At 42.0% G+C, this 23,124-nt stretch overlaps 2 protein-coding genes across 2 annotated transcripts in view; both read right to left on the bottom strand.

Moving 5' to 3' along the window:
• Positions 1-18,136, bottom strand: part of LOC139578656 (voltage-gated delayed rectifier potassium channel KCNH4-like) — a 30,523-nt gene extending 12,387 nt beyond the window's left edge. The window contains exons 1-5 of the mRNA XM_071406569.1: positions 17,617-18,136; positions 3,165-3,398; positions 2,494-2,640; positions 2,225-2,358; positions 163-406 (exon numbers count right to left, since the gene is read on the bottom strand). Of these exons, the coding sequence (XP_071262670.1) occupies positions 163-406; positions 2,225-2,358; positions 2,494-2,640; positions 3,165-3,398; positions 17,617-17,692 (835 nt within the window). The 5' untranslated portion in view covers positions 17,693-18,136. The remainder of the gene's footprint in view (positions 1-162; positions 407-2,224; positions 2,359-2,493; positions 2,641-3,164; positions 3,399-17,616) is intronic.
• Positions 18,137-20,937: 2,801 nt separating this feature from the next.
• Positions 20,938-22,310, bottom strand: LOC139567870 (hypocretin neuropeptide precursor-like). Its single transcript, XM_071389463.1, has 2 exons — positions 22,213-22,310; positions 20,938-21,550 (listed from the first exon to the last, which is right to left on the bottom strand). Exons 1-2 carry the CDS (start codon positions 22,276-22,278, stop codon positions 21,161-21,163), a joined length of 456 nt encoding a protein of 151 aa, XP_071245564.1. The 5' UTR covers positions 22,279-22,310; the 3' UTR covers positions 20,938-21,160.
• Positions 22,311-23,124: the final 814 nt, after the last annotated feature.

The raw sequence follows: 23,124 nt of genomic DNA, 5'->3' as shown, positions 1-23,124 counted from the left end.
GGAAACACCCACTGCCACAGCAGGAAATAACTATTCTTGATCAACTATATTCCAGAGGAGCTAGCTACTGGTGCCAATTCATTTAGCCACCAGAATGATATGACATTTACCATTGGAGTACTATGTAACCACTCTTAGTACTGTTATACAACAGTATGTTACCTAGAATAAAGAGCATTTCCACGGCGATGTCACTGGCAATGGTGCTACGGGAGTCACAGTCGTTGACGTCCTGGTGACTGACGAAGCAGACATTGAAGGGCACGGTGACCGCCACGTAGAAGGTAGCCAGGAGGATCAGCCAATCCCACAGGGCCTTGGATACGCTGTAGTGGAGCAGGATGAAGCGGGACTTCTGCACCGCCGCCACCTTGTACTCTGGGAGAGAGGGCTTCTGGAATACACTCTGCAGGGAGACAGGGGCCAAGGGTCACAGGTCATAGGTCCCAGGTCACAGACAAAGCCCAAAACAGCACACTGGCACAGTGACACTTGTGTCTATGATAACATCTCAAGAATGCACTGAAACCTACTTGCCCTAGCTACATCAAAATCAGTGTCTGCAGCTCCCCCTTGACCACAATCCAAACTCCTCTGTGGGACAAGATAGGAGAAGTAAATGTTCCTTTTAGGAATAAAGGATGTCAAATCAAAGTTTATCGGTAGTGTACACAGTTTAGCAGATGGTAAAGCGGGTGCAGCAAAATGATTGTGTTACTAGCGCCTAACAGTGAAGTAAAATGTCAAACAATTACACAAATTATCAGAAACTAAAATCAAGAAACATCTTAAGGGTTCAATGGCAACTTTTGAAGACAGACATATAACCTTCACCACTCTTCTACATCTGCACACACTGTACAGAGATTTTTCTATTTTTCTTTTCTTTTGTGTTATTGACTGTACGTTTGTTTATGTGTAACTCTGTGTTGTTGTTTTTGTCGCACTGCTTTGGTTTATCTTGGCCAGGTCGCAGTTGTAAATGAGAACTTGTTCTCAACTGGCCTACCCGGTTAAATAAAGGTGAAATAAATAAATAAATAAAAATAAAATCATGCACTTAGTGGCCACAGGCTCACAGAAGTAGTAGCTGCAGGAACAGTAGCAGGTAATCTAACAGGCCTGGGGATCAAATGGAACCTCATTCCACTTTACAATAGATGAAAGACCGGGAGAGACAATTATCAACATGTTCTTTTCGACACATATGCAGAATCACTGACTTTATCCTCCATAAATGACACAGTATGAAGGAGATGAAATATGGATGAGGTACTATGGAGATCCCTTGAGGTAATGAGATCTGAAAGTAAATCCCCTCTGTCGTTCTTCAACGTGACTAGAGATGCTGCTGAATAGCTCAGCAGAACCTCCAAGTGGGAACCCTTGGTGGGATAATAGCTGGGTACATTATGGGAAAAAATTACTTGGTAATTGCACATGGAGGATTTAGATGCACAACAACAACTGAATGTGTACAGAACTGTCACAGCAACAGCGCAAATTTGAACATTTTTCAAAGCATGCAATGCCACATAGCCCATGCTGTTGTCAATGGTAACCACATTTTTTACACAATTTTAAAAAACATTTACTGATCACCATCAAGTATGTAAAAGGCAGGATTTGGAGAGAGTGAATTTCCATAAATGTCATAGTTTTTTTTAAAGTTTGAAGTCTCTCAGCATTTAACGGTACAATTGACGTATCTTTAAATAACAATTACCCCATATAACATGTGTTTAACAGAGGAAGAGGGAAAAGGTTGAAAATCCTTGGTTCTGTCTGTCCACTGCTGTGTCATACCGTGACCTCTCTTCCGGTACTTTCCTTTAATTAGTGAGATGATACCCCAGCTTTCCCATGTCCCAATCTGCAAAAGGCCACACTGCATCTCTCTGTTGCTCTATATATACCAGCACTGCAAAGACCACACACAGCCGACCGGAGCTTCAAAGGCTGCCTGATCAATTCCTCTATCTGGGCCAAGCTCAACCTTCCTCAAATGGATAGGTAAATGTCACCTTGCTCTATATGCTACAAAACACGTCTGCTCAAATATGTTTTCATTTGAATGTGGTAAGAATGTGATTTTACATGTGGTATGAAAACAAATGACATCATCTTTCAGAAAGCAGTTGGTAATATAATGAAATGATGCCTTTCCTCTAAAGAGAGTCAATACACTCTACTGTACAGTACAGTGAGATCCAGGGGAACTCACATTGGGCAGTTTCCCCTTGCCCCTCTTGGAGAACTGGTTGGTGAGGTGGTACAGGACAGTCCTTCCCCTCTCCCTGGCTTGGGAAAAGTGGGAACGGCTGCGTTTTCTGCTCTGATGTGCGTCCTCTGAGATGCCTGATGACATAAGGACCATAATGAATGGGTTATTACACTTATTAAAGCTTTACTTTATGCTATCATCATAGAAAGCATCATAGTCTAAACTATAAAGGGTTCGGTAAGATGTAAGCCACAGTGTTAGTAAAATACCTGTGGCCTCCCCCCCTCTCCTGTTGCTGTGATGGTGGCTTTTTCCGTACGACTCAGTGACATCCTTGAAGGAGAAAAGGAATAGAACCACTTCACCCTTCTCATTCTTAATCGGCACGATGTCAAGAAGGCACCAGAATGGATTTCCTGTGGAAGCAACATTATAGAAGAAGTTAGATTTAGTGGTCCTCAAATGTTTTCAGCGGGGACCCAATTTTTGTCCCGCCAGAACTTCTGGGGAACCCGTTCTTTTCCCAATAATTTCTCATGACCGCCCATCCCATCCCACCCCAGATCTAATGACACAACCTACAAAATCTGTAAATGTATATGTTTACGTCAACAAATAACCTTCAATTCATTGCATTTTCATCTCTTATCAATAATGAAAATAAACCAAAATACATTTACTCAAAAAAAAATTGTTTTTCAAACGTTTGTATATTGTCCCATTAAATAATCTGCACTCTTAATTTAAATGACCTTGAACACCACTGAGTTAAATTATAATGACACGTGGAGGATTGTATTTTACTCCCTCTTCATATTGTGCAGAAGTGACCTTGGTGTATGTTGCATCCTCTGTCCATTGTTCTAAAAATACATTAAAAAGATAGATCTGGTTGGATGATGTTGTATGGAGGGCCACCATGTGTTGACTGAATGCTCACCGTTCCTCATGTAGAAGCACACCTCCCCCTGGTACTCCTGCTGTCCCTCCAGGGCCTTGTCCACCTGCTGCCTCACCCTCTCACTGGTCTCCGCCCCGTGCAGGAAGCGACACGTGCATGTTTTCTGCATCACCTCGGTGCGCACAAACCCCGTCAGCTCGCAGAAGCCGTCCGAGCAGTACACGATGGGGTAACCTTGGCGACCCTGGGCATTCCCAAGAAGGAAGTTGCTGTCTGTGGAAAGCAAGGAGAGAAGATTAGAGACACGATGTACTGTACCCTAACTCTGTCTGCGTAATGATTGCTGTATAAGTGGTCAACCAATTATTTATGTCCCTCGAGTACACTGTGTGATTCAGACATTAAATGGATGAATGTCCTTGCCCCTGGATGCTGAATTAGGCTATGCAATTAACCATCAAGCTTGTGTTGAATACAGCCATCTATGAAGGTGGAACATAGCGTCAGGTATTCAGTCGCTTTCAGGTTTCTTTCTGAATCTCTCTCTCCTCCCACTCATTTTCTCTTCTCAGGGTCTATTTCATCCTTTAGCTGTCTGAAAAAGAGCTCTGTCTGTCTCGGTCTCAGTCGATCTAACTAACTAACTAGCACATAGAACCCACCCACAGCAGCCTGCAGGGACTTCAGAGCAGACTTTGAAGTTTAGGCCTGTGAAGTCTGGTGGATGTGATAGGAGAGAAGAGAAGAGGGGACCCAGTTCACTCTATGGGGGCACACAGCCCATGGGGCCCCCCAGCAGGCGCCTGGGGACACTAATGGGGATAGGAAATTAGCATCATGTGTAGTATCTTCACATCCTCCTGCGCATGTAACCAAAGACAGCGCCAGCCAATCACAGGACAGGCTGGAGCTTCTGATTCAGTAGCTGCCTTTTGATTCTGTCAGACTCCACTGAAATACCAACCACCTCTCAGAGCTGCACCCATCTGTTGAACTGTGCAGGCACTCAGGCTGAGCGGAAGGGAAGATGTACTTTCAGTAACAAGAATACAGGTGCGATGTCACAGTCATTTAGACCCCTTTCTGATGTGTCAAGCGCGAGTGTTAGTTCAACAAAAGGCAAGGGTGTTGTAGATTTTTTAATAGATGTATTTCTTTTTATGGGAGGATGGAGGATGCTGGGGGATTATTTAACACACTCCTTGAAGTTTTTGTTCAAATTTGATTTGCTTGATTTAAATGTACCTCTATGTAGCTGCTATTTACCTGCTTACTCTGTTGAGAGAGAGAACATCATTGTGTATTTGGTACAGCTATAAACATTTATGAATTATATATTCTTCCATAGTGAGTTGAACAACTCATCTCCATAAAAAAGGTTTTGCAGGCAGCTGTTAAATGGACCATCTCCCTCCCATCTGTTCCACCCTTTCTAAAGGGTTGCAAAGTAAACTGTATTGTAGCACTGTGCATCATTGTGCAGAGACAATTGCCCCTCACAGATGTCTCCCACAATCCAATGCCTGTCCGTTGTCACCTGTCCCCAACTATCCAGTCCATTAGGTCACTCCAAGTCCATCGGGTCACTGCCGTATAGAGTTACCATAGGAAATGACTCCACTGACTGAATTCAATTCCATAATGTATCTATTCATCCACTGCTCTTCCACACAGGGGTGGTTTGCGTTGGACAAGATAGAATTTCATGGCCCGAGTTTCCTATTCTCGACTGTACATGTGGTGATGGTCTGATCATACCCTGTCAATCAATACACTAATTATCTCCATTATAATTAGATGCGTAGTGCGTAAACACTGAGGTCACAGTTTGAAAGTCTTTACATAAGCAGGCCATTATCATTAGCTAATGAGGCAATCTGGATAAGTCCTCCTTGAAACACAAGAAAGAAATTGACATTTGCATTGACAATACTGTAGATGTTGTGGCAGTATTATATACACACTTAGTACACAAGTCTAATTGATCATTAGTTCACACAGAGTGGGGAAGAGGACCTAAGTGCTCCAGATCTCTTGTTAAGTTAATTCTGCCACAGTCCGACCACCAGGCAACCCTCAGTCTACTGAGCCATGGACTAAGTCTGGCTGTTGTTGAAAGCTGTATAGATGGAGGATCTCTTTAGATTGAGGTAGGTTGTATACTGTTACTGTATACACTATTTCCTGTAGAGAAAGACATTCAACTCTTGAAATGTCACAGTCGCTCAGTGACTCATGTAGAGATAATTAGTACAGAAGCTGCATGAGACTTTATGTGCCCAGGCTTGGGTTGCCATAGCAATTTGTAATTGTTTTTAATAAAAAGCATATGGCAAAGATGTTATTTCCACAAGGAGGAGGTAACCAGGATACGTTCCCTTTTTTAAACAGGAAGAACACAAATAGATTTGCAACAAGTTAATCCTATGGGAAAACATACTGATGATTAAATAAACTGAGGTGTTTTTGGACCAATATAGTTTTTTTTTACAGTAGCTTCATGATTTTCATTGTTACTTCCCTTAGACTGATATAGACAAGTGAAACAAGGTTGTTTTTCTAAACCAAAGCAAACAGATGGTAAGTCCTTTCTCCAACATGACTCTATCATTCTGCTAAGATGCACCCAGTCTCTCTCTCTCTTTCTCTCTTTCTCTCTTTCTCTCTTTCTCTCTTTCTCTCTCTCTCTCTCTCTCTCTCTCTCTCTCTCTCTCTCTCTCTCTCTCTCTCTCTCTCTCATGGAAGAATGGAAGTTCATAGTGAAAGCCATGTCGAACCTTCACAACGGTTCGACCGCACAACAAAAGGGACTTCTGCCTCCCGGGTGGCGCAGTGGTCTAGGGCACTGCATCGCAGCGCTAGCTGTGCCACCAGACACTCTGGGTTCGCGCCCAGGCTCTGTCGCAGCTGGCCGCGACAGGGAGGTCCGTGGGGCTACGCACAATTGGCCTAGCGTCGTCCGGGTTAGGGAGGGTTTGGCCGGTAGGGATATCCTTGTCTCATCGCGCACCAGCGACTCCTGTGGCGGGCCGGGCGCAGTGCGCGCTAACCAAGGTCAGGTGCACGGTGTTTCCTCCGACACATTGGTGCGGCTGGCTTCCGGGTTGGATGCGCGCTGTGTTAACTTCTACCGAGTCAGAAACCCGGATCCGGGAGCACCCCCCACCCCCCACCAGTAAAAAAGCTGAATAGCATAGCTAGCATAGCGTCACAAGTAAATAGTAGCATCTAAATATCATTCAATCACAAGTCCAAGATACCAGATGAAAGATCCACTTCTTGTGAATCCAGCAATCATTTCTGATTTTTAAAATGTTTTACAGGGAAGACACAATATGTAAATCTATTAGCTAACCACGTTAGCAAAAGACACCATTTTTCTTTGTCCACCATTTTTTCTCTCCACCAGTAGCTATCACCAATTCGGCCAAATAAAGATATTGATAGCCACTAACCAAGAAAAAACCTCATCAGATGACAGTCTGATAACATATTTATTGTATAGGATAGTTTTTGTTAGAAAAATGTGCATATTTCAGGTAGAAATCATAGTTTACAATTGCACCCACCATCACAACTCGACTAGAATAAATACAGAGAGCAACGTGTATTACCAATTTACTCATCATAAAACATTTCAGAAAAATAGACAAAGCATAGCAATGGAAAGACACAGATCTTGTGAATTCAGACAATATTTCAGATTTTCTAAGCGTTTTACAGCGAAAACACAATAAATCGTTATATTAGCATACCACATGTGCAAACGTTACCCCAGCATGAATCCAAGGCAACGGGAGCGATAACGTTATGATCACCAAAATATATTAATTTTTTCACTAACCTTCTCAGAATTCTTCCGATGACACTCCTGTAACATCATATTACAACATACATATAGAGTTTGTTCGAAAATGTGCATATTTAGCCACAAAAAAACGTGGTTATACAATGAGAATAGTAGCAAAACTGGCCTGAAAATGTCGGGCGCTATCTTTGAGAGTGATCTAGTCTAATCGATAGCTAATCATAAACTTGACTAAAAAATACAGGGTTGACAGGAATCGAAAGACAAATTAGTTCTTAATGCAATCGCTGACTTACATTTCTAAAATTATCCTTACTGTGCAATACCGGGTCCGCCAAAGCGAAGCTACACATAACAAAATGGGGATATATGCGTTTAAAATTTTTCAACAGAACAGCGATTTATCATCATAAATAGTTCTTACTGTGAGCTGTTCTTCCATCAGAATCTTGGGCAATGTATCCTTTCTCCGGTCTAATCGTCTTTTGGTCGAAAGATGTCCTCTTGTCCCGTCGAAATGGCCAATAACGTTCGGTATGTACAGGAAACGTGCCCAGCTCATGGAAGAGCGTCACAAATAAATGCCTCAAAATCGCACTAAACGGATATAAATTGCTATAAAATGGTTTAAATTAACTACCTTATGATGTTTTTAACACCTATAACAAGTAAAAACATGACCGGCGATATATTACTGGCTAAACCAAGGCTTGGAAAGGGGTCGGTCCGACGCCCTTCATGCGTCCAGCGCAGGATCCAAAAGAAAGCTACTTCCGGTCTTTTCTGTTTTATACAGGCCCCGATTGCGCAATCGACTCCATTCAAATTGTCACCACTTACTGACATCTAGAGGAAGGTGTAGGCAGTGTTTGTATCCTCATAGCATTCACAGGGACATTAAAACTGACCTGGGACCAGAGGCCAAGATTTCTGAAATCTCCCTCCCTGTCAGGAAAAGTGCTGTAGATAGAGTTCTTTTCCACTCAGAGACATAATTCCAACGGTTATAGAAACTAGAGAGTGTTTTCTATCCAATAATAACAATAATATGCATATTGTACGAGCAAGAATTGACTACTAGGCAGTTTAATTTGGCAATGTCAAAAAAATAAAAGTGCTAACAGCACCCCCTATTGATTAAGAAGCAGTGCGGCTTGGTTGGGTTGTGTTTCGGAGGACGCATGGCTTTCGACCTTCGTCTCTCCCGAGCCCGTACGGGAGTCGTAGTGATGAGACAAAATAGTAATTACTAACAATTGGATACCACGAAATTGGGGAGAAAAGGGGGTAAAAAATAAATAAATAAATAAAAAGGGGACTTCTCCATTGTAGTGAATAACACTTGTCATTTCTATTATTTTTCAGGTCATGCACTTGTAGCTTCAGTAATTGACATTAGGTGACGAGGAGCAAAACCCAAACCAATCTACTTACATTACACAAGCAAAAAAGCCAGGCCCTTTGTGTCAATCAAATCAAATTGTATTTGTCACATGCGCCGAATACAACAGGTGTACAGTGAAATGCTTACTTACAAGCCCTAACAAACAATGCAGTTAAAAAAAATATATAAAAAAAAAATTATGAATAAGAAATAAAAGTAACAAATAATTAAATAGCAGCAGTAAAATAACAATAGCACTATATACAGGGGGTACCGGTACAGAGTCAATGTGCGGGGCACCGGTTAGTCGAGGCAATTGTGGTAATATGTACATGTAGGTATAGTTATTAAAGTGACTATGCATAGATAATAACAGAGAGTAGCAGCAGTGTAAAAGAGGGGGGGCAATGCAAATAGTCTGGGTAGCCATTTGACTAGCTGCTCAGGAGAGTTATGGCTTGGGGGTAGAAGCTTTTTAGAAGCCTCTTGGACCTAGACTTTGCGCTCCGGTACCACTTGCCGTGTGGTAGCAGAGAGAACAGTCTATGACTAGGGTGGCTGGCGTCTTTGACAATCACAACAACAATAACCACAATTTGTGAATTGAAATGGAGGGGAAATGCTATTAAATAATTCTATGCCTCAATTAGGAGGGTAAAGCTGTGTGTAGCTCCCAGCCCACACATATAATTAGACTGAATCATTCTGTGGCGCGACAATGAGACAACAACGAGAGCTTTAGCCTTCGCACAAATACAACTATTGCTGCGTAAACGTTGCAATCGATAACTCTGCTCTGACACCCCGGTACCATAATCCACAGAGTGCAACCTGAAATGTACATATACATGGGAATAACTGTACAGTGTGTACATGTTTTACTGTATATAGTAGTTTGTTTGCATTCGGGCAACGACTAAATAATGTATTAAGAGTGAAATGAGAAATGATATAATGGATTGTTATAGAGGGAACTGTCCTTCATTACAGCCTGTTACAGTCCACCAGACATTACCAGGGTTACTCATTTTGTTGTGTATGGGATGGATGGAGTTAAGTATGTTAGCCTACTTTTGCAGAGTGGGTGACTGATATCGATACCCAGGTGCTGTTTGATTGGCGCTTAACCCCTACATAATTAACTGTAATTTATGTCCATGCTCACATGTTGGGATCATTTGGCTGTCACTTTCCTTCATTCTGTAATTGCCTGGTCCATTCACATTACACAATGGAGAGGGTAATTTAGTTGAGGGAGGCAGTCAGACATACATTGCAAACATACCCACATCCACCCATTTGTTGTCGCACATGCTATTAGAATATTATGTCATAGGTCATAGGTTGAAGTCAATTATTTTAACATCTATTATACGCTGTGTGGGCTCCTGAGTGGCAGAGCGGTCTAAGGCACTGCATCTCAGTGCTAGAGGCGTCACTACAGAGCCTGGTTTGATTCCAAGCTGTATCAGAACCGGCCGTGATTGGGAGTCCCATATTGCGGTGCACAATTGGCCCAGCGTCGTCCGGGTTAGGGTTTGGCCGGGGTAGGCCGTCATTGTAAATAAGAATTTGTTCTTAACTGATTTGCGTAGTTAAATAAAGGTTAAATAAAAAACAAAAAATAAAAATGAAGGTCTTGCTGCCCAGAAGGTCTTGAACTCGGACAGAAGAAAGTCAAAGTTTTTGACTATTTTATCAGCTCCCTACAGACATTTCAAGCTCCGACTACATCTATTTTCTTTCGATAACGGCTCCCTGCACCTCCCACTTCCCCCAGACCGGTTCAGTCTTGTCCATTAACGCTTTTGGCCAGCTCCTCCACCCACACCATGACACGGAGGACCTGTTACCACCAAACTTATGAAAAAAGTTATTCTGACTCTGTATTTGTGTGGGTGTGTGTGTGCAGCCTGGTCTCATAGACTAGACGTATTAGTATGATATGTTACATTTGATATGGTTACGTAAGACAGCAGGCTACTTAAGGGAAAACGAAAATAGGGTGGTTGATAGGGGTGGATGGGTAGGCAGGCGTATAACGTGAACATCTAGCAACCCAATGGTTACGTGTTCAAATGTCATTACGGACAACATTAGCATTTTAGCTAATTACAACTTTGCAACTACTCAGCATGTTAGCTAAACCTTCCTATAACCTTAACCTTGATTTATTTATTGTACTTTTTACCCCTTTTTCTCCCCAATTTTGTGATATCCAATTGATAGTTACAGTCTTGTCCCATCGCTGCTACTCCCGTACGGACTCGGGAGAGGCGAAGGTCGAGAGCCATGCGGCCTCCGAAACACAACCCAGCCAAGCCGCACTGCTTCTTGACACACTGCTTGTTTAACCCGGAAGTCAGCCGCATGTGTCAGAGGAAACAACGTACAACTGGCGACCGAAGTCAGCGCGCATGAGCCTGGCCCGCCACAGGAGTCACTAGAGCGCGATGGGACAAGGACATCCCTGCCTGCCAAACCCTCCCCTAACCCGGACGACGCTGGGCCAATTGTGCGCAGTCTCACGGGTCTTCCGGTCGCGGCCAACTGCGACACACCCTGGGATCGAACCCGGGTCTGTAGTTACACCCCAAGCACTGCGATGCAATGCCTTAGATCTCTGTGCCACTCGGGAGGCCCAACCCTAACCTTAACCCTTACCCTAACCCCTAGCCTAGCTAACCTTAGTCACCTAGCTAACGTTAGCTATAGCCACCTAGCCACCTAGCTAACATTAGCCACAATGGAATGTGGAATGGAATTCGTTACATATCATATGTTTTACAAATCTGTAGCGTGTTGTACGATTTGCAATGCATTGCATATCATACGAATTGTAAATCGTAACATATCATACGAAATGGGATGATGGACATCCACCAATGAATACAACGTAACATATCATATATAAGTCAAAACGTAACATATCATATATAAGTCAAAACGTAACATATCATATCATCATAATTGGAGTGTCCTGGGTTTAGATTTACTATGTTACGTCTAACCCTGAGTCCAGGTTGGTGTGTGTGTGTGAGTGTGAGTGTGTGTAATAGAGAGAGTGTTAGTGTGAGTGTGTTTGTCTTCACACTGAATTCATTAACTCAGCCAGGACACAGATCGGCGGCCACACACTAGCATGATGTCATGTCCCACTTCTTGTAACCCACTGAGAAGAGTGTGATCCAATCTGACCATGTGAAAGTGCATCATGCAGCTTCGACAGTAGTCCATTAGTGACATATACTTATTATACAAAACATTATGAACGCCTTCCTAATATTGAGTTCACCCTTTTTTTGCCATCAGAACAGCCTCAATTCGTCAGGACATTGACTCTACAAGGTGTCTAAAGTGTTCCAAAGAGATGCTGGCCCATGTTGACTACAATGATTCCTACAGTTGTGTCAAGTTAGCTGGATGTCCTTTGAGTGGTGGATCATTCTTGATACACACGGGAAACTGTTGAGCGTGAAAAACCCAGCAGCATTGCAGTTCTTGACACACTAAAAACAGTGTGGCTGGCACCTACTACCATACCCCGTTCAAAGGCACTTAAGTATTTTGTCTTGCCCCTTCACCCTCTGAATGGCACACATACACAATCAATGTCTCAATTGTCTCAAGACTTAAAAATCCTTCTTTAACCTGTCTCCTCCCCTTCATCTACACTGATTGTGGATTTAACAAGTGGATTTAACAAGTGGATTTAACAAGTGACAACAATAAGGGATCATAGCTTTCACCTGGAATCACCTGGTCAGTCTATGTCATGGAAAGAGCAAGTATTTCTAATGTTTTGTACACTCAGTATATATCCTATGGTCAAACGCAGAGGTGCTTAATAGATGACAAACTAAATGCATGAACTGTGAACACATATGACTAATAATAAAATAGCTTTTAGGTTGTGAGTGAGCTAAAAGAAAGGGGAGTCTAATGGCTCTGTGCAGGCTTTCATCTTTTTAAAGATGTGGTGCAATTCTATACTCAAGTGTTTTGTGTGTAAAGAAATAGGAGTAAGTCCTACACAGCTGCACAGACCTACTGCACTCATGGATCTTAAAGGGATACTTCAGGAGGCAATGAAGACCTTTATCTACTTCCCCAGATTTTTATGCCTCTGCGTGCAGTTTGAAGGAAGTTGCTAACTAGCGTTAGCTCAATTGCTAACTAGCGTTAGCTCAATTGCTAACTAGCGACAGCGCAATGACTGGAAGTCTCTGGACACAAGTTAACATTGGCTCGCTTCATTGCCAAAATCCCGAAGTATCACTTTAATGAGGAGCAACACAGACAGCAAACACACAACAGCCCAACAAGTGGCACTTCAATCCAAAACAACAACACACCCACTCCTCTGCTGAGCTCTCACCACTCTCTCCATCACTGTCACAGCCTGAATTACTGTCTTGACTGGCTGCCCCTCTCCAGTACCACTTACACACAGTGTTGACTGGCTGCCCCTCTCCAGTACCACTTACACACAGTGTTGACTGGCTGCCCCTCTCCAGTACCACTTACACACAGTGTTGGGGAGTAGTGAACTACTTATAGTTATTCTAGTAATTTAGCAACATTTTGTACTAGTAGTGGAGTGGTAGTTGGACTAAGTGGTAGTTGAAGTAAATTCAGATCTAGGTAGTGTTTTCAGTAGTTAATAAATGTTTTGCCATGTAGCGGTGGTGCTTCAATCTATAGCTAGAGCACTCCTAATATCTCTAGGAGTAATAAGTAATAAGTATCTGTCATCTGTTGTTGTTTAGTACTGTATTTTTGCTAGCTAGGGCCTTTTACTTTAAGTGTTGTCTGTCTTTCCAGTAGCCTACTTAGTGTATGAACTGCTGACTGCTCATAACTTGCAGCTGATCGTTGACACATCAACCAGGAATAAAGGGCAGGGCAATTTGTGACTGTTATTGTTTTGGTAATCAGTGGCTGTATTGGAGGGGGAGTGGTTTGTCCTCTCCTATGCAATCAGCAATAAGTACCGGGAAGTGTGCTCTTCACCTCTGCTAGACAATTAGCAATTAGTGTCAAGCCAGTCAAGGCTTCAAGACGGGTCACTCAACCGAGACTGCTCTCCTCTGTGTCACGGAGGCTCCCCGCACTACCAAAGCTGACTCTCTCCTCTGTTCTCATCCTCCTAGATCTATCTGTTGCCTTTGACACCGTGAACCATCAGATCCTCCTCTCCACCCTCTCAGGGCTGGGCGTCTCAGGCTCTGCCCACTCTTGGATTGCATCCTACCTGGCAGGCCGCTCCTACCAGGTGACATGGAGAGGATCTGTGTCTGCCCAACATATTCTCACTACTGGTGTCCCCCAGGACTTGGTTCTAGGCGCTCTCCTCTTCTCTCTATAAGTAGCCAGGTGGTAAAAGCACATAGCTGTATTCATTTATATCCACTAGATGGCACTGTCTCTATAAGAGATCCATAAATAATGTGTGAGAGCGGTTATGGGATTGCGCATGCGCAGTGTGTAAGAGTGAGAGCAAGCAATTACACTGGAGAGCTGTTGAAATCCATCGTGGGTCCAACGATACCTTAGATGGGTAAATAATACTTTTTATATTACTCTTGTGCCGGAAAATATCATATTCTGCCTCATCTGCAGTGTACAAGAGTTTGTTTTGTAATATTTATGCAAGATGGTAATGTTAGCCTGTTGATACTTTCAGATCAACATGAGGGTGTTCGCTTCTTGCTAGCTGAATACCAGGGTTCTCAGAACCACGTGGTGGAGTTGATAACATTTACATTTAAATGTAAATGTAAATGTAAATGTAAATGTAAATGTAAATAACATTATCTGAAGTGTGAGTAATTATCAGAATGATGTTCTATTTAATGTAAAGCTTCAGTGTGTTGTATTTTGTTTCATTTTTTAATTGTAACGTATCTGTTCATATGATATTGTAACGGCAGTCTAGCTCTTCCTCGGACGAGGAGAGGCGAGAAGGATCGGAGGACCAATGTGCAGCGTGGTAAGTTTCCATGATTTAATATGCACGAAAACAATACACGATACAAAATAACAAAACGAACTAACCGCAACAGTCCCGTGTGGCACAAACACTGACACAGGAAACAACCACCCACAAATCCCCAACACAAAACAAGCCACCTATATATGATTCTCAATCAGGGACAACGATTGACAGCTGCCTCTGATTGAGAACCATATTAGGCCGAACACAGAAACAGACAAACTAGACACACAACATAGAATGCCCACCCAGCTCACGTCCTGACCAACACTAAAACAAGCAAAACACATAAGAACTATGGTCAGGACGTGACAGACATTTCTCCCAGTGCAGTATGGGTGAGATGATGATCTACTGTCTCATGTGGTATTAGGGTATCACCTGGACAGTGTGTTTGTAAGTATTCATAATGTTTTATGACAAAATGTATTTTAGTTTTTCATGCACAATGTCATTTTGTTAATGGACATCTTGTACCCAGACATTTGAAATGTTAGAAAGTCCATTCTAACTGAACATTGTGGTCTCTGTATTTTCTTGTGTTTTTCTATAGAAAGCAGAGCCACTACCGTTTATGCATTTCACTTTGTACTTATTGTACTAAGATAGTTTTTATGCACTTTACTAATAGATTTATTTAACGTGATCGTGATTTAAACTGAACTTTACTTTATGGTGGTTTAAACTTGCGGTGATTGCCCTCTTACGTTATTCTCTTTTAAATTTAAGCTTTGATAGAATAAACAACCCCAAATGAGTTTGTGCCCTGTTCTGGGTTTACTTTCGCCAGGCTACATATACACAGGGTTGGGGATGTAAGCGATTACAAAAAAACGTTAACTGTAATCCGTTACGTTACCAGCAAAAATATTGTAATCAGATTACAGATACTTTTGAAAAACTAGATGATTACTTTGAGGATTACTTTTAAATTCAGAAAGGATGTTTGCGGAAAAAAAACTTTGACACTTCTGTTTTCTTAATGACATTCAAATCAGCATTGAAAAAAGGCGCAACTTTAAGTTTGTTCCATCTGAGCGAGTCTGACCACAAGTCAGAGACCATTATGATGACACATAAAATGTGTTTGATGGATCGCGGGAAAATGTCAGAAATAGGCTTTTGTAGGCTACAGTCCAAGCTATATCTTCCAATGGTGCGACTGCTGTCAGCATCCAAAGATTGTCCAACTTGAATAAACGCTTGGCGGTAAGGATGAGAGCAGTGGTGTAGTCTACGGTGATACAGATATCACTTATTATTGGTACCTACATAGCGCATTTATGTGAATCACAATGCTGCTCTCTCAATTAGCTAGTTGTGCCTTACGGCTTGTGGTTGTCGTGGATGGCTGTTCAGAAATCTAAATGTGTATTTGAACCCAATAATGGTTGAATTTAAGATGCCTATCAATCATTGTTTTTGAAACCAGCGGACTTCCAGTGAAAAATGTTATTTTACAACAGATGCATAGTGCGGATCCCAGCCGATAGAATACAAGTGGGTATTTTATTGCTCAATCTAATTCATGCTGATAAAAAACGAAATCCATAGGCCTAATGGACACATGCTCAAACGTGTACACTTTTGATAGACTTAATAGGGCAATCTGTAGTTGCTACATCCATTTTTGGGCTTATAAATGATATATAGTACTCTAAAGATATAATTTAATCATATTATTATGTCACGCCTGCTCCCGCTCTCCCTCCTGCCCAGTACTACGCACTCCTGCCACCATCATTACGCACACCTGTTTCCCTCGTCTCATGCTTCAGCGATTCATTGGACTCACCTGGACTCAATCACCTGTTTTCATTACCTCCCCTATATTTGTCTGTTCCCTAGGTTGTTCCTGGCTTCAGCATTATTATCGTCATGTTGTTTTGTTCCCCCTGTTCTGACGATGTTCCACTTCTGTCACTTGTCCGTTCATTAAATGTTCACTCCCTGTACCTGCTTCTCATCTCCAGTGTCAGTTCTTACATTATTATATGTAGTAGAAAGCGATTGGTTAGAAGAAGCTTACACAACCAACCCATAAAGTCAAATTCAACATCCATACATGGCCAGCTATGTAAACTTTAACATTGATTTATCCTGCAATAGATGTCATTCAATTGGTAACATACATTTTTGTCTTCTTCTAATGCATCTTAAGGGAAAAGTAATCTAAAAGTAACTGAATGTAATCAGATTACGTTATTGAGTTTAGGTAATCCAAAAGTGACGTTACTGATTACAATTTTGGACAGGTAACTAGTAACTGTAAAGGATTACATTTAGAAACTAGCCTACCCGACCCTGCATATACACCAAGTCACTCGGCTCCGTCATATCCTCACATGGCCTCTCCTATCATTGCTATGCAGATGACATTGAACTCCTTTTCTTCTTCAGCCCCTTCTGACACCCAGGTGGAGACACACATCTCTGTGTGCCTGGCCCACGAACTCAAGCTCAACCTCGACAAGACGGAGCTTTCTTATTTCTCCTAGATATAGGACAGACAATTCAAAACCTTATTCCTTAGGATTTCTTTTTTTAACTGTCTTTTTTGCCATTTATGAATGTGTTATTCAATGTGTTTCTGTGGTATTTGGTACTAAAGGCTAAATTCAATATTTTATGAAATACTTTTAAAATATATTTTTGGGATACCTAAAGGGTCCTAAAATGTTAAATCAAATAGCTAAATGATCCATGGTAGGACCATCTTAAAACAATTCCATATGCCAGTTTATAACCCCCCCCCCCCCAACGTCTTTAGACTCTAGAGAATTTGTATTAATCCCACAGCAGCCCCCCCCCCCCCCCCCCCAAAACAAAACCAGTCGTGCTTCTCGATGGTTCTAATGCTTGACACCATGCACTTTGAATGAGATAGTCATAAATATATTTCAATCTGTATAGCAGTAGTTCTGAGTTAAATTGTAAAGGTAACTGCCGATTGAGCCCACATACGCAGCATTTTCAGTCTCCACGAACGCAGGGACATTGCCTTTAAATCGAGCTATAACGCTGATCTTCCGCAATACTTCAGCGATACAGATTGAATCCTGCCCAAAATCAATAGATCAAAATATAAAAGTCATATTTTCATTGACCCGCTGACGCAAAATCAAAGTGGAAATCTTACAATGAAAAGTCACAATGTATTAAACACAACTTGTTCACAACTTGTAAATTACCTCACCAGTAAATTACAATCAATCAAACTCATTGTAACACTGCAGGCATCCCAATTAGGTGGGCACGGAGTGTGGCACAAAGGCAGAAAGGCTTGAGTAAAGGGTATACTTACGGGTGCCATCAAAGTGGTTGGCGATGGTGTCCAGGAAGGTGTTCTGGGGGGCCAGGAGGCCCTTCATCACAGGCATGTTGTCCAACGATGAAGACACAGCTGGGCTCACCAAGTCACTCCATCCCCGAACATACAGAGCTGAGAGGAGGGCGAGTCAGACCAACGTAACTCTGCAGTCTGCACTTCAACATATACTTCTCCTTGATCCTGCCTCAGCACTCAGCTACAGGTCAGCTGGGTATCAGTGGCATTTACCTCAGTCTCAGGTTTATAGCCTTCTTTCTTCCACCTTTCCTCTTCTTTATCCCAAGTAAGGCTGATTATCTTTCTCTCTAGCTCCTTACTTCTCTGTAGTGTGGGTAGTTATTCTTCTCACCTTGGATCAAGCTAAGGTGTTGTAACTCACTGTCAGCTTAGAGTCATCAAGTTAGGTAGTGTATCTCTCTGTTCTTCTCTCCTCACAGATCAGTCTGAAGTCTCATCTAGCCCCAGCAGGAGAGGAGGATGCGCACGCCACTTCCGTTATCTGAGTCAGTACTCTCTCTCTCTCTCTCTCTCTCTCTCTCTCTCTCTCTCTCTCTCTCTCTCTCTCTCTCTCTCTCTCTCTTCTCTTCTCTTCTCTTCTCTCTATCACACAGTCTCTGCCATTCTCTATCGCTCTCACCCCTCTATTCCTGTTTCTTTCTCTCTCCCTCCCTCCACTCTCTCTTTCTCTACCTCCCTTTCCCCTTTCTCTTTTGTCTCTCTCTCTTTCCCCGAAAGCGAGAACCCCCCTGCTACTCTCCACTTCTCACTGTTTATTAACAATACATTTCTCTGTTCGTTCTCTTTCTTGCGCACGCCTTCAGGCTCTATACCTTATCTTACTCTGTCCTCTCGTCATCTCTCTCCTTCACACACTAATAGACACTCTCTCTTGTTGCATCCCCTCTAACAGAAACACTGGCAGTCAGTAGACCAGTGAATCTCATCTGGCTTTCTCTTTCATTCTGCCTCTCCCCTCCCTCTTTTTCTGCTATACACACCACTGCCATCATCCACTTCTGATCATGTATCCTTACTAGGAAATAGGGATGAGAATACCCATGTATACCTGTTGACATGCACAGGGAGGCAAATTGTACGAGCACGCATGTAGGCACACACGCACGCACACACACAGCTTTAGAATATATATGGAACAAGATTCACATGTATATACATAAACAAATACATCATCAAAAGCCTCTAAGGTCTTATAAGCATCTTACCCAGCTAGCACATAATGTTCTGAGAACCATGTTTCTTAGAGCTTGGTGAGAGCATGGTTGTCCTCTGGTTATTTTGCGTACAACCTTCCCACAACGTTCTGGGAATGGTTCAGGATAGTTGCTTGGCCTTGGAACATTCTCAGCACATTTAAGGAGCTTGACAAAAAATACAATTTCATTACTTTAACAGAACGTTTCCTAAAAGTTCAAACCTGGTTACAATTCATTTAACTTTTGGTAATGTTCTAGAAATGTTCTGCAACTGGTTTGGCATTGGGAATGTTCTCAAATAGTTCAGAGAACGTTGAGAAACAACGTTCTTCTGTGGGAATTTCAGTACTTCAGCATAACATTTCCTACAGGTTTCCTTGTGGTTCTATTTAAAGTAATGTTCTCAAATTGTTCCAAGAACGTTAAGAAACAATGGTATTCTGTGGGACTTTCAGAACTTCAGCATAACGTTATTTGTAGGTTTTCTCATGATTCTATTTAAAGTCATGTTCTCAGAACATTAAGAAGACTTTCCATAAAAACCACAAGAAAACATTAGTAACGTTCAAAGAATATTTTAAGAATGCTTTTTAAAACATATACATTCTGTTCTCAGGGTCAACAAGGGGTCTCTCTATCCTCTATCTTGTTAAGTGTGTTCAGGTGTGCGACCACTAATTGGCCACACCTGATCTTAAGGAGTGCTTGTTTCCTTTGAAATGCAATCTGTATGAATAGACTAAAATGAACAGCTTTGTATGAGTGAAAAAAACATGGCATGCTAGCTCCGTCCTGGATAGAAGCTCATAGGTTCAAATCCCACTGATGCCGTGCCACAATAAAACAGAAATGTGTTTGCATGATTAATGCTAAGCAAATTAATTTCCATGTGTCCTATCTGTGCTTGGAGTTCAAAACAATTAACCTAAGCTATCAGTGTTATTAAAAGTCTTAATGAAACAGTCAGTGAATGTTGAGGTAATTACAAAAAAAAACTCCAAATAACCTTTACATTTCATTCTCAGAATGTTAATAAAACCTCACAGGAAAACTTTCAGGGAACCATAGTAAAATGTTCAGAACCTCCCTGCAACCTAAAAATGTACATTCCCAGAACCATTTTTTTCTTCTCAGTTTTACCAGTCAGGAAAATTATGGCTTCGTTCCCAGAACCAATGGGAAACCAAAAACGTACATTCCCACAACATAGAAGGAACCAAATTGGTACTGCATGAGTAAATGAATATAGAAATGTATCCCAGACAGACTCCCGCTCTCTCTTAAGCACCTGTTCTAATTATCACCTCCTCTATACCTACCAGGCGATCTGACATGTAACCGAGAGACAACATGGTCGATATGGCATGGTGAATTGTTGGTGTGTTTGTGACCAGGTGAGTGGATGGAAGTACTGTACGCATAAAGAACACACAAACAAGACTGCAGAATAGCCTGAGACTTTACTTCCTTAACAATGGTTACAATGATGTTTTTCAGTTATTACCTATATATAAAGTACAAACATTTAAAAAGAAGCTACAAGGTGAGAATATCGGGACAAAAAATGTGGGAAGAGAATGTAATGCAATGATGGAGAAATACAGTGGGTCTTGACCTCGATCTGTGGCTATACAACAGACTACAATATGTGGCCTCTGAGTAACACAGAGATCCATTCAGACTTGAGCCCTGAAGCAGCTCCATGCTGCCCCCATGAGAAAAGTTGTGAAAGAGGAAGAATCATGGAGTCATTTTCGAGAGGCAGGGCAGGTTAGAATGAAAGAGAGATGGAAAATACAGCAGACCTCCAGCTTTCACAGAAACCAAGGTCTTTCTGGGAAAAGTACTTTTCTGGTACACACACTCACTTGAACAAACACACCTACCCATCCAGACATGTGCTAATGGCTGATTGAGGGGTTGATGATTTGGGCTGGTTGGGGCTGTTGGTTATTGTGATGCCTGTGTTGTGATGCCATAACATAGACACAACTAGATGACTCAACCCTCAAGACAGTCACTTTCTTCATATTTACTTTTCCATCACCTAAAATACAAAGAGACACAAGGGAAGCAAATACAACGGTGCTACATGTGACCATTATCACATTTTATTACACCAATGAGATCATTTACAATATTTACAACATTACTACCAGAATTACTAACACCTACTCCACAAACAAATAAAATCTTAAAGGAATATTTTACCCAAAACCCATGATTTCATATATTTTTCATTAGTCCAAGTTTGACGCAGTCCCTCAAAAATGATGCGTCAACATTGATGTTTTCCAGATGAATCACTTGAATGGTAGTTGTAAAACCAACTGGGCCGTGGTAGTGGGGGCCGTCTCTAAAATGGGAAACAAGCACATGAGCGGTTCTGCTGTGCCTTCGGTCCTCTTCCCCATCGTCAAGATTCCCGCCGCTTGGTTCCGTGACCCGTGGAGTAGCTGATTCAACCGGCTCTGGAAGCGACGTTCATCAGTTTCTTTCCGTTTACCAAGTGTGAGGATTCCAGCGGCTGCGTCATCAGTGAGGGGTCCCCTTGTCCCCGTCCCATCACCTGAGCGACAGAGCAGGACGTAAAGACGGCAGGAGTGGGATTTCTGTCTGCAACAGTTGGCAACCCCCTGAGCGTCACAGGCCAGATGAGAGACGAGTAGCAACAAGATGAGAACCTTGAGTTTCTGTCAATAAAAGCAGATACAGTATTTCAGTGTTAGAACTTCATGAGAGAGAGAGAGAGAGAGAGACAGAGAGAGAGAGAGAGAGATTCACGTTTTTTATGTCACATGCACAAATATAGTGAAATGCCTTTCTTGCAAACTCAAACATAAAAAAAGGAGAGAGTAAGATAGAAAGAGAGATGAATAGGCCTATGTTAATATAACTTTATGGTTAATATAAAAATGAAGGCTAAAATGTACTCAGGAATTGAGGACAATTTCAGAAAGCTTTTAGTCATGTCTGCTAACAACTATCAGTTTTAGAATGTTTTCTTCAGACAAGGTCTTGCTATTTTTGAAAGATTATGACATTGCTTAATATCCTTACACCCATTACCAAAAACCCTATTCAACAGACTGAAAGGAATTCAAACCCATGAAAATATCAGAGCAGTGACTGACACGCTAAGTGCAAATAGTGGTGATCCATCTCCATTCTAAAAACACTCAATGCAAATTGGGGAGCATTACCATTCATATTTAAAAGCATCCAAAAACAATACCTGATGTACTTTTCTGAACATCCCCCTACATGACCTTTGTCTGAGGACCATAATGGCAGCTTAAATTATTCCACAGTAAAAACATCTGTAATAAAAGCTGTGTTACATAGTCGATCCTACCTTGGTGGTTGAGCACGCTGTGTCCATCCCTGGTGCTCTAGTAAGGTGCTTTGTGTTGAAACACATGTTCTGCTAAAGGCTGTGGGGTCCACTTCTACTCTCACCTCTCTCTGAAGCCAGTCTCCTTTTATAAGGCCCTTTGTCGTCTCATTTACACCCTCCATAGACGTCATTAAGATATCTTTAGTCCAGTCGACGGGGACATCAACAAAAAGACTGTCCGTCAATGCTCATTTCTTTGTTGTAACGTTGGACTCGTTTGCTCATTTGAGGAGTCTATCAGAAGTCCTTAATGACTCTGATCCTGCCACAGACCATCTCTAGGATATTTCCTGGGTTTTGAATAAAGTAGTGGAATGCTATTATGTCAGGGTGGTGGTGAGCTTCGTTAGGACATAGCGCTATGATTAGCGGTGACGGAGACATGGTTAATTAGCTGCAGCAATAGACATGGTCTCATCGAAGGTATGAGGGAACACAAAGAACCATCCCTGATAACCTTTAGAAGCTGACTGACTGAATGGTCTGTAATTAGAGGGTCATGTAACAGTCCTAATGAGGGCTAATGATCATTCTCTCTATTGTATTAAATATGTGTCGCTCCGGGAATACTGACACACCTAGAACAGTGTGTTTGTTGTTTCAAACACTGTCCTTGGTGATGTTATCCCTCTAGCTATTGATCATTGGTGGTAGAGGCACCTTGTTCCCTTTTCCCTGTAGGGCGGCAGGTAGCCTAGAGGTTAGAGCGTTGGGCAGTGCTTAATTTGTAAATCTGGAGGCCCCGGGAACACATAGTGAGCGTGAGGGAGGGTTATCCGGGGGGCTCTGAGTTACCGGAACACATTGAGAAAAAAAGTGTCAAACACTATATAGCAGCGCAGCAGACAGAGAAAACAGCCAAGTAGCCTT

This window comes from Salvelinus alpinus, chromosome 1, assembly GCF_045679555.1.
Source record: "Salvelinus alpinus chromosome 1, SLU_Salpinus.1, whole genome shotgun sequence".
NCBI lineage: Eukaryota > Metazoa > Chordata > Actinopteri > Salmoniformes > Salmonidae > Salvelinus > Salvelinus alpinus.
This window is presented reverse-complemented; position numbering and strand designations above follow the sequence as displayed.